General features: G+C 33.7%; 1 protein-coding gene across 2 annotated transcripts in view; it reads right to left on the reverse strand.

Moving 5' to 3' along the window:
• Positions 1-318: 318 nt before the first annotated feature.
• Positions 319-18,964, reverse strand: part of KIFAP3 (kinesin associated protein 3) — a 139,363-nt gene continuing 120,717 nt past the window's right edge. For both annotated transcript variants that reach the window (XM_069478326.1, XM_069478324.1), the window contains one exon: positions 319-774. In XM_069478326.1, the coding sequence (XP_069334427.1) occupies positions 666-774 (109 nt within the window). In that variant the 3' untranslated portion in view covers positions 319-665. The remainder of the gene's footprint in view (positions 775-18,964) is intronic.

The following is an 18,964-nucleotide window of genomic DNA, read 5'->3' on the forward strand; positions in this document are numbered from 1 at the left end:
AGGTTTTCTATATTACAATTAGAAAACCATGAATTCAAATTGCTGAAGAGACTATATTCATGAATAACATAATTTATGGCATATGTTCCACTGTTAATTGAAAACTCATAGTTAATAATTTTGGGGAAGAACCTTTCAGGCATGTGGCATGGATAAAAAGGTGATGTTCTTTATATAAATTTTAGAGGTAGCTCATACCACATGAAATACTCAAGAGTTTACAATCAAGAAAAAAGGGCAGTAAAAAAAATTCATGTGTACCCTATACAAGCAAATAACTCCCAATGAAACTCATTAAATACAAACACATGACTGTCATTCATTTGCATTTTATGGTTCTTTTTAATAGAAATTAAATTAGTCACTTAATGTACATAATGTAGTGTTTGTTTTCCAGTCTTGTAGCTTTTCAACATTCAATTTTAAGTCTCATGGGAAATGTTATTCAGCATCAAGATGTGATTTGATGAGTGAACAGTGTCACCACCAACTGTACTTAACAGAAGACAGAGGAGTTGGAGTTAATCTGCAGCTAACAACATGGGAAAATAAAAGAAACACAGACCCACAATAGTATCAACATGCATTATTAGGCCAAGATTTAAAGTTAACCCAACCCACACAGATTTCTTCTAAACTGAGAGTACTCATGGAAAGGGATGACTTTATCGCGATCCATAGCTATAGTAGTAAGGTTCATCAGGGCGGAATCCATAAGCTGTGGCAGGGCGTCCAAGAATGCCAACTGGTTGGCCAAAGCCATCCATTCCAAGGCTAAAAAGAGAAAAAGGAATGGTAAGCTATGTTTTTCATCACACATCCACAATGCAGGTCAAGCAAGAGGCCTAGAATTTTACACCTCCAAGATTCTCTTTCTAGCAGCGATAGTGATTTATGTGGATATCCTTAATATCTTCTTTTTTCTTCTTTAGGTTAATACAGCCATTAAAAATGTGTATAATAAAATATTCACTTTTTAACTGTGTTAAAAATGTCAGAAATCTGTCAGCAGGTAATATTCAATGAAGCATCAAATCAGAAAGGTGTTAACAAATTATTTATATATGGCTTTTATGCCAAAATATGAAAAGACTTTACATGCTAGCAATTATCAGTAATATATTGCTAGGGAATGATAAAACTGTAATAAAGTGAGTTTTGCTATTTATAGTAAGATCTTTTTTTTTTTTTTTTTTTTGTGACAGAGTCTCACTCTGTTGCCCGGGCTAGAGTGAGTGCCGTGGCGTCAGCCTAGCTCACAGCAACCTCAAACTCTTGGGCTTAAGCAATCCTACTGCCTCAGCCTCCCGTGTAGCTGGAACTACAGGCATGCGTCACCATGCCCAGCTAATTTTTTCTATATATATTTTTAGTTGGCCAGATAATTTCTTTCTATTTTTAGTAGAGACGGGGATCTCGCTCTTGCTCAGGCTGGTCTCAAACTCCTGACCTCAAGCGATCCACCCGCCTCGGCCTCCCAGAGTGCTAGGATTACAGGTGTGAGCCACTGCACCCGGCCTTATAAGATCTTTTTCATATGAAGATACAGGATTAATCCACTGTTAGTTAGGACATGCAATTTGAATTACAGTAGTGAATTCTCACCCAGGGCCAAGTTATACCATGTGTCTGTTACTGAAAGAACAAGACAAGAAATTCTACAAAATTTGAAAATTAGCCAGATTTGATCTGCAAATCCTTCTTCTGAATCCTCAATACAAAAAAATTACTAAATAGTATATATTTCTTTTGAGTGACAGCAAGACAATTATAAATTCTGGTTCAGCTTTTTCTATAGAAATAACAGAATCCCAAAGATAACTTTCAGAGTTGTAAAGATAGCCTGAAGTATGGATAAACTTTATGAGTACTTTAAAAATATATTCTTTGATCTATTAATAAATTATTTAGAGGAAAATCTGTTCTCCACAGCCCTTTTTAAGGATCAGGGAATTATGCAAACTTAGAAAAATGACAGAATATTTATTTTGCCAGGCAAATATGGCAGCTATAACATGCTCATGCACAGCTCATGCAGTGAATGCTAGTGAGCTTGATTTCCAATCAAAGGAAGCCACTTATAATGCAGAAATGTAAACTTTGAAAAATTATATTTAAATGCTTTAAGATTATTTGAGATTATACTAGTCCAGTCAATGGAATGATCATTTTTCTTTACCAGCAAAATCTCAATATGATTAAACAATATATTCACATAGGCACTACTAACTTCTAAAAGTGAGATTAAGTTGAAACACCTTACAAGTTCCTACTAAAATGTTAAGGTTTTAAATAATGTGTGTGTGTGTACGTGGATTAGGATAGATCTAAAGAGTAAATTTAAAGAATCAAAATACATGTTGTTCATACGAATCTACCCTTCAGGAAAATGGAATTTCTGAAATACAAGCTTCACGTTAGCATTTGTACTAAGTGATTATGAACAAATCAAACTTTTTGGGCTCTATCTATATCAAAAACTCTGTCTATAGTTTTTCTAGGTTGGCTGAAACTTTTGTCTGCATTTTATGTTGAAATGGTAAAAATATAAGCACCCTTTCCTACTTTGGTCCTATGGGAAGAAAAGTTAAATTTTGTGATGACAGGCAATATTATTTTAGAGTAACTTAAAAGATGTTTCAGAAGTTAGCAGAATCAATGAACTAAGAGACACCTATATCAGTTTAAAATTTGAAAGAAAGTTGTTGAAAACTCTTCTCCTGATGCACTAAGGCTAACAAATACTCATATATCTAAACAACTCCCAAATTATATGTGTTGATTATATAGCTTGTGGACTTCAACTTGTTCCTTCTTCACCTTTCTACTTATTACTTGCCTTAAACCACTCTTTACATATTTTATTTTATTTATTTTTTTCAGACAGTCTCCCTCTTGCCTGGACTGGAGTGCAGTGGCATCATTATAGCTCACTGCAACCTCAGACTCCTGGGCTCAAGTGATTCTCCTGCTTCAGCCTCCTAATTAGAGGGGCCTTACAGGTGTGTACCACCACACCCAGCTAATATTTCTATTTTTTGCAGAGAGGGGGCTCACTCTTGCTTTGGCTGGTCTCACACCTCCCAGAGTGCTAGGATTACAGGTGTGAGCCACTGTGCCCAGTCTCCTTACACTTTTTTTTTTAACACCTTCTCTGAGGCTGAATAGCAGTAGACTTGTGTTAAACTCAAGTTAATTTTATCCCTATTTCTCAATTTAGGGGCTATGGTGAGATCTTTTTCAAGAATTTGGAAATAAGAGGCTCAGGAGATCAGTGAAGAAATATGAAAAGGCATTTACAAAACAGAACATCTCACAGAGGATATGTTAGCAATATCACTGTAATTCTATCTAAAAGAAGATGATCCTCAGAAGGGAGTTTGAAAGCCATGTTGGCACAAAATGAGCTTCTCAGGTGCAATGTTGGTAGTTAGCAACTCAAGGAATTACTTGGTGATAAGATGACCTATAACACCATCAGGAATATCTGACCTTTTGGGTAGGCTTGTCCTCATTGAGCAAGGGGACTTAATAGATTTTCAGAGTCTGAGACTATTCTACATTCAAAGTGTATAACTCTCCTTTTTTGTTTAATTTCTATGACTAATATGCAAACTTCTGATCATTGTTTTTCCATGGGGTTTGCCAACAGGGTGAAGAATAAACTAACACATTACCCAATCTGCCAGATATACCTTTCATTGTAAATTACCAAATGGATATTTTTTTCCTTTTTTTATTCTATCATGTGCAATGTTGGTAAGAATCTGTACCCGCAAGTCAGTGAGGGACCAACTCTTGAGCACTGATGAGTCTGAGTTTCTGAACCTTCAAGTTTCAGGTCTTGAATAGTACAGTCTTTAAGGTTACTATGGTAAAGTTCTATTTATGTAGTCAACAGTTCACACAGAGACATCTGTGTATTACACTGTACAGGACATCATTTAATTTTCTGAACTTCCATATCATTTGGGAAAAATTTTCAAGGGAAAATTTGAAACTTACCCTTAAAATGAGCTTTTCTGGAATTATCTAACATGTATGACAGATCAACTTGCTATTTAAAGAAAAGAATATTTAAAGCATTATGACCCGTTTGGAGGGTACTTTGACATAGGTCCTAGGTCTTTTTGTATTATGGAAGATCAACTATATCCATATTATTAAATTCACTGTGAAACAGAATAGTTTGCTTCTTTAATCTCTCTTATTTGGTTCTTTCTAATATAGTGGGGAAACTGGACTTTTCAGGGTGCTAATACCTGGACATAGATATTCTTTTGGAGTGTGTAGACACTTAACTCTACTTTCTCTCTTGGGATAAGGATGGAGCCTTGCTAATGCTGTGTCTGGTCCAAAACCAGGAGAGCCTAATAATAAGTTTTCCTTTAAATAGGGACAGATTCTTTATGTAAGTTCTTCTGGAAGGGCATAGAAACCATAAATATAAAAGGGCAGTGTCTCAGCAAATATTGTCCTTTCCTGATCCTTAAAGACTTGACTGACTAAGCAGTATCACACACTTGTATGCCCTCACTGGAGACTCTGAGAACCAAGGGAAACTAAGCTGTGATATGCTGCATCTGCTCTTGCCCTGTGTGACCATTATGCTTCAGATAAGAGTTTGTATTAATATGTTTGGCTATTTATATTGGCATTTAATCCAATCCTGCATTGTGTGTGTCTCTCTATATACATATCCTCTTCCTGCTACTCCTAACCCAAATAAAAAGTTGTGAGTCCCCCTAGATTAGCATATGCCACTACTGTACTACTTTTTCTTTATAGGACTAGTTATTTAGTGTCACTTAACTTTATCTTTAATGTTTAGATAACATATTACAGAACTTGGAATTACCAAAATGCAGTATCTTTTCTTGAAAATACACAATTCTGGCCCAAAGAAAATGGTTACTCTTTGTTGTGAGAAGATAACCAGCAGTCATAAGGGAAACAAATCTGCTATTAAGTTTTATGTCCTAAGAACAGTGATTATTGGGTAGCTAGAAAGGCACATGACAAATTCTTTAAAAGTGAAAAATTACATTTAAAATCCAACAACAAATACAAAATCACATCTAGAGTCTGTTTTTAAATGAACAAATTTAGAAATCTAATTAGCATTCAGCAAGCAGAAGACTGAATTTTCTGTAATATTTACAAGACTTCAAACAAATTTTTAACAACATTCATTAGAATTCTAAACCTGAGATGATTCAGAGCAGAAAAAAAGACATCTCTAAATGACAAGTGACGCTTCACATGCAGCACATTACAAAGGAATGGCAGCCATTAAAGAATCCTAGCTCTCAGGCTCTTTATTAAATTTCTGTGCCAGAGTTCGCATTCCTGTAGAAAGGGAAAGAAATCACCTACCTCTGGCTGTTTGTGAGGCTTAATTAGTGCATATTTGTAAAGCACTTTGAAATCCTTGGATGAAAAGTGCTGCGTAAGTGAAAAGTATCATCATTATTTTATTAAAATTAGATAAAAGCAACACAAGTCTTTTTCTTCTTTTAAATTCCTAAGTCAGCAATATGAATGCAAAACAAGTAATAAATATATTAGTGGATGCTACAAAAAAAAGAATAAATTCAAGCCAAATTCATTTTTCATAAGCTGATAGAAATCCTTGACTTGGAAACATTTTTAGAAATAATCTCATCTACAATTCCATTCACAACATCCTTGACAGGGTCTATCCAGCTCTTATCTCCACCTCCAGAAATAGAATGGTCAATACTTTGTCAAGGCAGTTCATTCCATTTATGGATACATCAAACTGTTGGAAAGTTTTTTATTACACTGATCTGAAACTGGGTTCAGTTAGTCTTAGAATTACCCTCTGGAATCACACAAGGAGTCTAATTCTTCTTTGATATGATGGTTTCACAACTCTTTTACTCAGTCTTCATGAAATAGTTTTAAATCTTTATCATCTCATTTGCTCACTAAAATGACTTCGATTTTCTAATGTTTATCATTAAATGAAGAAGCTGAAATTAACATATTACTTACGATGTGGTCTGAAACCAGTATAGAATATAATGAGGTCCTATCTCTGACCCTCTAATGTATGCTAAACTGTATTGATATTAAACACAAATTTTAAGGAGTCATTATCACAAAGTTGGCTAACATTGAGTGTACATGTATGTTTATAATTGTGTGTATATACACACAGACACATAAAAATTTCACTTATAACTACCATGCTTAACATCATCTTTTTAGTTTGAATCTAGTCTTTAGGGATTCTATTTTTCTAAAGACAGAATCCTTTATGACAATATATTTATAAATAGGCAATAGTGAGTCTTAATAACTATCCATTCTTTGTTATCCATAAGGTAACATTGAAGGCTGGAAATCCTTTGGAATTGTCAAGTGAAAGGACTTAATGTGAGTGAACTCTCATGGGAAGAAACTTTTCAGGATATTAGAGAGCTGTATAAAATGATTTATAATAATTTTCTGGAATACTTCATTCTTTTTATCAATTACTCCAACATATTGATCATAGAGTCAAAATAAGTAATGTATATCTTCCTTTCTAAGTGTATTATAAATTGGTAATCAGATTTTAGCTTACGTATGATTTGTTATGGGAAATTTTGGTCTATTTTAATAGTGATTCTTTACATATCGTCCGTCCATCCATCCATCCAATCATCCATCCATCCATCCATCCATCCAAATAGTATAAATGTTTACTGAGTTCCTACAGTGTGTTAAGTAATGTGTTTGATGTTAATGTAAAAAAACAAAATAAAAAAATGGTGCTGGGAAGGTAATAATAAATAAGACATGTTCCCTAACTATAAGGATTGAAGGCAACTAACATGAAACAAATATTCTAATAATCTGACGCTGTATTATCCTAGTATATGTAAAAACTGCTGCAGAAGATTCTTGGAGGCCAGAAAGTCTTTGTAGAAAATACTGATTTTAATGCATCTGTCACTTCCTAACATTATATTTTGTTATTGTTTTTCTCTCCTATTAGAATGGAAACACCTTGACGGGCAAGGACTGTCTTATTCCTTGCTATATCCCTAGCATCTAGCACTGTATCTGACATGGAGTGGGCATTCAAAAGTATTTGAATGCAAGAATGAATGAATTTTAAAGGACAAGTAGGATTTCATAGGTGAAGAGAGAGAGAGAAAATTCCTGATAGTGGAACAGCATGAGCAAGAAAAGTGACCGAAGGGGAGCAAATGGTTTGTTATGGTTAATGTCTTAGATTTATGATGTAAGCAAGTGGCTGGAGATAAGGTTAGACTCGATATTGAAATTTTTCATATACCATGCTAAGAACTGTATGCTTCTGGAGAATTACCAATGGTTTTTTAAGAAAGAGAACAACCTATTCTGTGTTTTAAAAAGGTAACTGTGGCAGGAAAGGGGGTTGAGAGGCAAAAGCATGCAGAACATTTAAGAGACTACTCTGGCTGTCCAAATATGAAGTAATAAGAGCCTATAGAGGGGCACTGGCAGAAATAACAATGATCAAATATGCTACATTTAACCACAAAGAATGTTATCTTTTCTCTTTTGAAAAACTTTTAAAGTTATACCTTTACAAGTTGGGAACTGAGAGTAAAGAAGGAAAAATTTTAAACTGGTTGAAAATTCTAAAGGTTAAAGTTGATTGGAATGAAACAATTTTTGCCCCTTTAATATGAGAATATACTTCATCAAGTAACTAAGATGCTGTAGTAGTCCACATAGATAAAATCAGACTGTAGAAGCAGCTTGCCTCTGTAAGTCATCAGAAACGGATGAATTATTCTGGCAGAAGAGAACATTTTCTTCTCGAAATTCTTATAGTGACAAGAGACATGGAGATTGAATGAGATAATGACTATAAAATAATACCTGATGTTAGTAGGACGTATTGTTTGAGATCTAAATGTTTGTAAGTTATAGATCAACCACTAGATGGAGAGCTTGTCTTAGCACTGAGTATCATGTACTTTTACAAAGTTTTTTAAAGCAAGGATTATCAAATTTAAACTTCTCAGCATATTAATATTTATAGAAGTAGTTTCAGCTTTCTCAGATAATCACTGTCTTAGTTTTATAAATGTTAAATAATTTAGTTAGCGCTAAATAGGAATACCTATCAGTTATATGCAAATGAGTTTTGTGAATATGGGTGCCTAAGAAAATAGGTTGTAAGAAAAGACACTGATTGTCTTGGACACTGAAAAATGTAATGTACATGCATGTTAAAGTACTATTACTACAGGGTAGCTTCTACATCATAGCTTCTAACATTTTCATTGAACTTATATCAATGGTATCTTGTGTTTCTATAAATTTATATGTAATAAATATATATTTTAGGTAGCTAAAAGCTATTTGAACTTGAACCTTTGTGTTATTGAGAAAATAAAATCCAAGAGCATAGTTAAGCAGTCTTCAAATGAGTTTCACTGATATATATATCAAGATAAGCTGTCATTTTTCATTTATTTTCTTCTATGCTTAATCTTTTATATACATAATTATAAATTTTGCTTTTATTATAAAACTAAATGGCTAAAGTATCTTAAAGAATTATATTTTTAGTGAAATCAAACTAATATTTTTCCAAAAATCAAGGGCAAATTATATGATTAGTGGGAGGCTATATTTAAAGTACTCATCTGGAGTTTATTAAAAAAAAATTTTTTTAAGAACATTTGTTAGTTCTAAGGGGAAAAGCACCACCTTGGGGACAGATCCTTTCAATTTAGTTACTATCCTGAGATGGTTCAGATAAAAACTAGTTTGTATTAATGATGAAGGGAGCATGTGTAAACTAGTTATTGATTTATTCCAAATGATAAAGAAATTCCATTTCACTGATTCAATTTATACTTCTTCTTATACATTTTAATCTGTTGTTTAACCCATCTGCAGAGTCTATTTTAAGATATTTCTTATGTAGAGATGTTATACTTGGTGCCTTTTTTTTTTTTTTTTTTTGAGACTCTGTCTCACTCTGTCACCTGGGCTAGAGTGCTGTGGTGTCAGCTTAGCTCACAGCAACTTCAAAGTTCTGGGCTCAAACAATCCTTCTCCCTCAGCCTCCCAAGTAGCTGGGACTCCAGGCGCACAACACCATGCACGGCTAATTTTTTCTATTTTTAGTAGAGACAGGTGTCTCACTCTTGCTCAGGCTGGTCTCAAAATCCTGACCTCAAGCGATCCTCCCGCCTTGACCTCCCAGAGTGCTAGGATTACAGGCGTGAGCCACTGCACTTGGCCACTTCGTACTGTTTAATACTATATCATCATTACATTGTCTTCTATTCCTTTGTATCTATTTATTTATCTATATTTTATACTCTCATTGAGATTCTTCTGTAACTCTAGTTCTTGGGCATCCTAATGCTCTTGTTGTTGGATGGCTTATCTTACCACTGAACATCATGTATATTACAAAGTTTTAAAGGAAAGCTTATCAAATTTAAACTTCCAAGTATATTTAACATTGACAAAATGTGGTTTCCATTGCTTTCTCTGATGATTCCCCTTTATGACAGTCCTTTCTTTATATACCTTGCAATGTTTTATTGTGGGTTCAACCTCAGGTTGTTTTTTTTTTTCCCTGTCTGTTGGCCCTTGAGCTGTGGAAATATTTCTACAGACAGGTTCCGTATTTGTTTAAAATATATGAGGGCCCTGAGGGTTTCACTGTCTTGAAACAATTTGAGTGGTTAATTTCTTGACTTGGAGTTCCCTAAATCAAATACATGTATAAATTTTAAACCTATTCATGTGTACAGAACAAACTTGTGGTTTCTCTTTATCATGGGTGACTATTCTCCCCTACTTTGGGCCTTGGTGTAGAGACCAGTTTTGGCCAATTCTCTGAGTTGGTAAATTAACCAGCTCAGAAGACCATCTAGTCTTCTTTTCAATTGATGAGAAAAAGGAAGCCCTATGAAGTTCAAAGAATTCAGTTCCATCTTCCTATACCATATAACCTACACCTAGTTCAATGCTCCTGCGGGTGGTTCTTTCCCCACCCTCCAAACTGGAGTGTTCCCTATCTTTCTTGTGAACTTGGTCATATATGTTTTTGTTACATTTTGTCCATTTCTATATTATTTATATAGGAGGGGGTCCACCCAAGTTACCTCAGTCTACCATCTTGCTGGAAATCCTTTCCATTTTATTCTTATTTATATCTGCTCTGCACATTCAAGAAAAAATTTATAAACCTTATATTCCTATGACTCAAAACTGGCTTTTTTGAGGAGAATAATGACTTGAAAGAAATAACTGGAGCCATTAAATGATATTTTATTTTTCCTTATTTGTAGCTGGTAACAACAACAACAAAATACCCTAATTAATAGGTACCTAATGGAAGTTGTCAGATATGATTATCAATGCTGAAGTAAATATTCACTCAAACCTATAATGGTCTCAAGCTTTTTATAGCAATCTTTTAATGAAGGTATACCATCTAGTCATCATTAACTTAAATTTTTTCAATTAAGTACAAGGACTTCTTGAAATTGGCAGTTCTACACTATCAAGCAATGCCTCATTTCATAAATGTTAAGGGAACTTGCTGAGTGGCTTAAATAACCCCTGGGTCAATAAACTGAGTCATTAGCACCTCCTTTAAATAATTGTTTGTCTGTTACTGGTTCAACATTTATATAATCTGTCATAATACCTTGGTTTTTTAAGGTACCAAAATTACTGCTGTAGGCTTAAAGCAGAGAATATCATGTAAGTAGCAATGTTTTCTCAGTGATAGTTTAACTATATTGTCTGGTACTGAGTGAGTTAAAGACTGAACACCACAACTAATTACTATGTAATGCTAACCTTAGTTGCTGGTTCATTTTGAGACTCTTTAAAATATGAACTGTGTATTTTACCCCTATGCACTCTCTTAATGATTTGTTTTTTTAGACTGAAATCACTTCCAGCCATCAGTTATACTTTTGGTCTTTACATATGCACTTCTCCAAGCATAAATATTTCTTTTTCCTATTGGTCTGCCAGCCCTGTCAGAGCAAATTTCACTTTAAACTAAATGCTATGATACTTAAAACCTCTTGGATTATTCAGGCTGCTAGTGTGATCTATGACCTTCCAAGAATGACAGCTGAACTTTCCAATTTGCTTATACTGCTTGGGGAACCAGAAAGCACATGCCAAAAAGGAAAATGTTTCTGATGTTGAACAGAGAGGAGAGTTCTTGTTGGAGGTGGGGGTGGGAGACTATTAAGTACTGAAAAATACTAAAAAGAAATGAAAAGAAACTAAACATGCTGTAAAGTCTAAGCCCTCAAACATAATTCAAAAGTTAATACTAGTACTAAAAACTCTTTAGCTGGAATAACTGGTTAAAATATGAATAATGACCTTTAGTTATTATAATTTAATCCTTAACTAGAATCTTGAAGTGATAATGCACTATTGAAAAGAACAAGCTCAAGAAATGGAATAGAATATAAAATTATCATGGGTAGTATTCAAAATGAAGTATTATCAACTCCTCATCTTTCTTTATGAAACAGAAATTTGCCATATGAACAAAATCAAAGAGGTAATATGGCCATCTAACATGCATGCTACCCCTACTGACATAACATCAGTCTCCTTTAAATGAAAAATTAGTGTTAAGTTTCTCTAAAAACTCATGTCTCCAAGATCCTAAAATAACACAGTTTGAGAATATTTTGATATAGTTTTGAAACTTTCCACTTTATTTTACTACCTTACATAAGAGGTTGACAAGTATCTGTCAAAAAAAAAATCTCATCAAATCTAAGATGCTTAATATAAAGTTTCCAACTTATTTCAGAGTCTATTTATTCATTTATTTGTCTCAATTTTTTAGGCTAGACAAATTACATTTGACTTATAAAAATTAATAGTGGTGAATAAGTAAAGACTTTTTGGGTAGATAAATCAAACTAATATTTTTCCAAAATTGAGGGCAAAAATACGGATAATAGAAACTATATTTAATTAAAAGTACATCTTTTAAAATAGCCAAGCAAGAAAGTTTGAAAATTTGATTCTAAATAAATTTGTAATTGCCAATATATTAGAAAAGGGTATTTTCTTGCCCCATTAGGATATTTTTAAAGATCTATGTTGGGCAGTATTATTTGAAACTTTCCAGTCATTAATTCAGTAATTTCAGTAATAAATACAGGTCAGAAAAACTGCAGTTAGTGTCCTCTAGAGCAGTGGTCCCCAACCTTTTTGGCACCAGAGACCAGTTTCATGGAAGACAATTTTTCCATGGACTGGGGGCAGCATGGGCGGGACATTAGATTCTCATAAGGAGTGTGCAATCTAGATCCCTCGCATGCACAGTTCACAGTAGGGTTCCTGCTCCTACAAGAATCTAATGCTGCTGCTGATCTGACAGGAGGTGGAGCTCACACAGTGAGGCGAGCAATGGGGAGCGGCTGTAAATACAGATGAAGCTCCCCTGCAGCTCACCTCCTGTTGTGTGGCCTGGTTCCTAACAGGCCATAGTCCAGGGCCTGGGACTTGGGGACTGCAGCTCTAGAGCATTTAGGATCTCAGAATACTGTATAATACACTAACATTGCATTTAGCACTAGAACAGGTATTAAATCTCTACCTTTATCTCATAAGCTTTCTTGGTCTTTAAGAATATATTTAACTGTTACATTATGGGCCTACAAAAAAAGGTAAATTCATTTTCTGCTCAGGTATAAGACTAATTGTAGATTGTTACATTGCATGTCTTCTGATGAAACAAAGTATTTCTACATCATCTTCAAAGAATAGGGCTAAGCACCCTTTCATCATGCACTGCATTGCTATCAAGCAAATTCAGTGCAGACTGGAATGTAGAAGTATATAATTCTAAAAAAATGTTTTTCTGACTTGTACTCTCTTATTATACTATATTTAAATGGAAATTATTTTCAAAGCAGCATAAGGAAACACTATATATTTTTTTCTTATCACTGATATACATAAGCATTGTCCCTCTTAATTTAAGGACTGGCAATTAAGTTTATGAAATTCAGCAAAACTAAATTAAGTATAAACTTAGCAGTAAGTCCTGAATTTTATTCAAGTTAGGGAGGTGCAGTGAACTCAAAACCAGAATATCTGAACGGGATTTCTGTCTCTATTGATATAACCTTGTTTCAGTCTATACCTGTAACTAATTTTGTCATGAATTCTTTCTTTGTAAAATAAGAATAATGGTTATCCCTTTTAGAATCTCTATGCCTTGAGACTGTATTTCCAAAAACAGTAACTCTTACAGTATATGTTTGCTGTTATTGCTATGACATATGAAAATGATGGATCTATCTCTAAAAATGCTTAGGAAATTCTGGCTCCTGCCAAACAATCTAGACAGTTCAGAGATACTCTATCATACTTGGCATGCTTCTTTCACATGCTTTCTCTGTGTCTTTACAGGGCTCTTACATAATTCATAGAGATTTATGCCTACACATAGGCATACTAATTGCTGTTGCACTAAAATAATGCCATGGCCAATCATATCGTCTTTTTACCATAGTGAGACTGGACTGCTTGTATAAATAAGGTAACTCAATCAAAACCCTTTAGATTTTATGTCATCATGGATGCAAATGACACAATACCTGCAGGGATGAAACATATGGGGCAATTCTCATTACTTGCTTTTTAATCTTATTTTATATTCAATGAGTTTATTTTGAAAGTAGCCAATCAAGGGTACAGTTTTTAGTTATCTCTCACAAATCATCACTTTCCACATTGTACACATTCCTGTACTCGGGTTTATTGCTAGTGTTGGCTTCTCTTAGAAAAGTACACAGTTCATGAAAACATTTAGGGTCGGGAATTTTCATTCTGTGATGTTTATTGTTTTGGGGCTTGTGCCAACCTGACAATCTGATACTTATAAGCAAAGCTGGAAAACTATGAGAATTCTTTAGGGAGATGGGAATGTACCATACATTTTTGAGATTATCTGGGTTTTAGATAGCATTCTAAACTAGCATACAGGTATATCTACATTAGTTATTTCAAGTGTGCAGGGTAAGGAATAAGTTGATCCAATTAAAAATAACTATGGTGCCTACTTGCTGATGGCAACCTTCCCTAGACTTTTGAGGGGGTAAAAAAAGCAAGATGCAACTGTAAAAAACTGTAATAGTTTCTTTTCTCCCCATTGTATATACATCGAATGAGGTGAATGACAATAGTCCAATATTTATAAAGGCCTTGAAACCCAGAAACCTTTTTTAAAAAACTTTGACCTTCTTTTTAAAAGTTTTGAGATTTTTTAAGAATTCTTGTTTATTTATCACTTCAAAAGAGAATTCAGCATGAAGTTTGAATATCTATGTAAATATAGCTTTATGGGGTTTCTTGTATTGATTTGAAAAGATGTGATTTTTAAGTTACAGTTGCAATTGAAAAATTTACTTGCCTAACTATGTTCATAGAAGCCTCCTCTCATCCTTTCACATTTGAGATGCTCTAAATTAGCCACTTGATAACTGTCCACCAAATCTGGATTCCTTTTTAATATTGCTTTGCCTTTTAATTTCTGACAGGCCAATATGAAGGTGCTTTGTTTTTGGCTGGAAAAACCTGAAATGGAAAGAATTTCTGAAAAAGTGGGATGTATCAACTTTAGATATAATTTCTTCTAAAGCTAAACAAAGAAAATAGGCTTATGATATATAAAATATATTACATTACTTGAGATAGAATGTTGACTTATGTCCACAAAAAGAGAAGAGATTCAAGAAATCATTGATTATGTTCTTGTTTAAGTGTATTCAAAAGACTATTTAAAATCTTTAACTTAATCAAAGAGCACAAGGAAGTATTTGTTGATTGTGCTTCTCTAGTGTGAAATGAGACCATAGGAAAAAAGTAGCTTTTACTTAAAAATCAACAGAGACATACACAGATTTTACATATACCCACAATTAACTTTAATATTAATAATAGAAGTATAAAGTTTAGAAAATTACTAATCATTCTTCTCAAGTGAAAAACAAAGTAGCATTTTAAAATAAATTATATTACAGAGTGCCACACTTGTCTCTGAAGTAAGTCTGAGTTCTAATTCATGGAGGCACTGAACAGTTGTGAGATTGCCAAGTGATTTGGGCTATTACTGAAACATTGCATGTGGCCCTAAAATTCCTATAGATAAATTCTACAAGTATAGTCCATAATTAGTCCTCTTAACTTCATATGGAGATTTATTACATTTTCTTTAAAAAATGACAAAAAACCTGACTGGGCACAATAGCTCATACCTGTAATCCTAGCACTTTGGGAGGCTGAGGCAGGATGATCACTTGAGGCCAGGAGTTCGAGACCAGCCTGAGCAACATAGTGAGACCCCCATCTCTACCCAAAGCCAGGCATGGTGGCACATGCCTGTAGTCCCAGCTACTTGGGAGGCTGAGGCAGGAGGATCGCCTGAGCCCAGGAATTGGAGGTTATAGTGAGCTATGTTGATGCCACTGCACTCTAGTCCTGGCAACAGAGTAAGATACTGTCTCAAAAGTGTTAAAAATTCATCAATAGGCATAATGTCAGTGTTAAAAGAAATTCAAAGACTAAAAATGTTTTGTCACTTGTTCCCTTGGGAGTATGTATCTATGTAAAATGAAGGGTTAGTCTTTACTAAGGAAACCTTTCACCCGTGAGATGGGAGGCATAGAAAATCAACATCTGCATCAAACTCCTGGACTTTCCCCCAAACTCACAATCATTCAAATTACATTTTGTAGGATATTGACATGTTTCTGAAGAGGCAGTATCTTTATTTCAAAGCCACAAAAAGGTGCTATCTGGACTAATCCTTCCAAACTACTTATTGTTATAATGAAGTAACTAAACTCCAGTGAATTATCAGATCATCAAAGCACAATGTTTTATTAAACAGCCTCTGTAATTCAGGAGGTTGGATTTCATAATAATATAATTCTTTGTCAAATATTGCACTGCTTAGCTTAAAATTCCATGAAATCTGAACCTATTTACTTTTTTCTAAGAAAATTCACATTATCTAGATTGTTTTTTTCTGTAAGAAGATAAGGTCTATGCTTTTATAAAAAAATCAGTTAACGAATGACAACACTCCAAATAGCATGCTCTTCAAAAAAAAAAAAAAATAAGGGGGGTGGTAGTTTATTATTTAAGATAATATGGCATTCTTAAGACCATTATTTCTGTTTTCTCTAAAAGTTGTGGACAATTCAGAAGTGTTTAAGATGTTTATTCTATTGGAGATATGTGTGTGTGTGCATGCACATATATTTTACCCAAGGTGTGAGAATAACATAAAAGTGGGCAGAAACAGGTAAAAGACCCATTGATGTCCAAATACTTACACTGTAATATTAATTCCTTTTATAAGCCTGATAATACTACTGGTCTCAAATATTTTCAAAAAAAGAAAGTTGAAATAAAGAAAAATAAATAGGATGCTTTAACTCATTAAAAATTAATATTTTAACCCTGAACTATAAGCTTTCAAAGGGAAAATTATTTCTTACTGATCTCTATGTCCCTAGATCCCATCCGAGTGCTTGTCAACTAAAAGGAAATTTTAGTGCTAAAAGAAAACATTAAATGCATATCTTTACCTTGATTCTGTTTTTATTTTGTGCTCTACGAAGTTAATTTCAATTGTCATCACAGAAACTTTAAGTTAAATTAAAAGTATCTTTTGGAAATAACAGCAGCAACAACAACAAAACCCCAACAACATATATGATCTGCTTATGATTTACTGATGACCAGTAAATCGTAAGTCTAATGACCAGGTCATTAGTTACAACCTGGTAACAGGAAAGAAATAAGATCAGGGATACCCTTTATTCATTTTAAGTATGGGGTATTATTTGTTGCTATAGAACTTATGCTATTTGACAATGAAAACTAATACAAATCTTTATAATATTCTATTATAGTACCATCCTCTAAAGATGTAACTTTAAAAATTCTTAAATTCTCAGCTGGGTGCAATGGCTCATGCCTGTAATCCTGGTCTTTTGGGAAGCGAACGAAGGAGGATTGCTTGAGCCCAAGAGTTCAAGGTTACAGTGAGCTGTGATCATGCCACTGCAGCCCCTGGGAACCAGAGCAAGATCATGTTTCTAAAAGAGAAATGAGAAAAGAACATTCCCTGATGTTTAAGTATGGAGCCATTACTTCTGGTACAACAAAACTGAAAAAAACCAAAAAAAAAAAAAAAAAAAACAAACCAAAAAAAAAAACTACAGTCTATAACAAGTCAGCAATGAAACTGCCTTAACTGAAATTATGTGACTTCTAAACACATATTCTACTTTCCTTTCTCCATGAAAAATTTGTATTCCAAATGTAACTCTAAGAAATTGTTTTGCAATTCTAAATAGTCAGCTGGCTACTGTTATTACTAATAAGAATTTTAATACTAATCATGTTATTTCTTTTTTTGTTATAGTGAACCTACAAAAGGCTAGATGAAATTAGATGGATTATTAATATGATTTAACACACTTGTAACTTGTAATATGGGGACATTACAAAGAGTTTCTTTTGGAAATAGAAATTTTTTCTATGAAAGAGAGTATATATTTAGTATAGATGAATACTTCTCGGTATATTTAATTAGGTATGTAGTAGTATAATACAAGTATACTAAGAATCTCTTAACTGGATCTTAATTATGAAGGTAAGCATCTTCATCTATATAAAATATAGCAATTCAAAAGACAGTTTTTATCTTATCTAGGTTATTAAAATTTTTCTCATACAGCACAGGTTTCTGCCAACAATTTTATAATTCAGACCATGTAATATTATAAACAGAGTATATAATACATGTATACCTTGATTATATATTTAATAGAAGTTATGCACTGTACATTTGAAAGGATGCCACTGAAACAATAAAAATTAAATATAAAATTATGAAATCACACAAAAAAAGTTTACATTGAAAATAAAACACTGCATGGAAATAGAGTAAGACATATCTGTGTTTGAATATTGGCTCTGATCTTTATGACTAATTGAGAACCTAGAGTGTGCTGGGTAGCATGGATATAACTTTGAATAAGATAGTCAAAATTCTTGCCTGTCTAGAGACTATATTCTTGTGAAGGAGGGAGATAGACAAGTGAACAAAAACTAAATGATTAGAGTAGATGTGGGAGGAGCTTCTTTGATAATTTTGTTAGGAAAAGACTCTCTGAGAAGTAATATTTGTACTGAAACTTGAAAGATAAGAAGCAGCCAGTTATTTAAAAAGTTAGAAGACTATTCAAGTTAAGTACAAAGGTGATGAATTGAGAAAGAACTTGGTGTTTGAGAAAGAGAATGGAGCCCAGAGTGGGTAGAATTAATAAGCAATTGGAACATTTGCAGAAGATGAGTCTGGAGAAGTAGATAAGTGTCAAATAATGCAGGATTTTATAGAACACGGTAAGGAATTTGTATTTAATTATAGGTGCATGGGAAGCCACTGAAGGCAGATGGAAGCCATGATCTGACTTACACTTTAAAAAGATCATGATGGCTGCTGTGGAAAATAAATGGAATGCAAGGGCAGTACAGAAGCATGGAAATTAATTAGGAGGCTACTGACTGGTACAGGTGACAGATGATGGTAGCTTAAACTGAGTATTACTAGTGAAAATGAAAAGAAATAGCCACATTTGAGACATATTCTAGAAATGAAAACAACAGGACATGTAGATGGTTTGCTCTAGGGACAGGGGGTAATGCTGAGGAAAAGGGAGGAATCAAGAACCGCTCCAAAGTTTATGGTTTAAACTACCAAGTAGATGGTGGTGACATTTACTAAGATGGGAAAATCAGAGAAGGAACCTGTTTAATATGGGAAATCCAAAAGTTAAATTTTATGGAGTATTTAATTGGATATGTCAAATAGAAAGAAGGATAAAGATGGCGTTCAGAAGAGAAGGCTCAGCTAAAAATACAG

The sequence above is a fragment of the Eulemur rufifrons genome, chromosome 8 (genome assembly GCF_041146395.1).
Source record: "Eulemur rufifrons isolate Redbay chromosome 8, OSU_ERuf_1, whole genome shotgun sequence".
NCBI classification, from domain to species: Eukaryota; Metazoa; Chordata; class Mammalia; order Primates; family Lemuridae; genus Eulemur; species Eulemur rufifrons.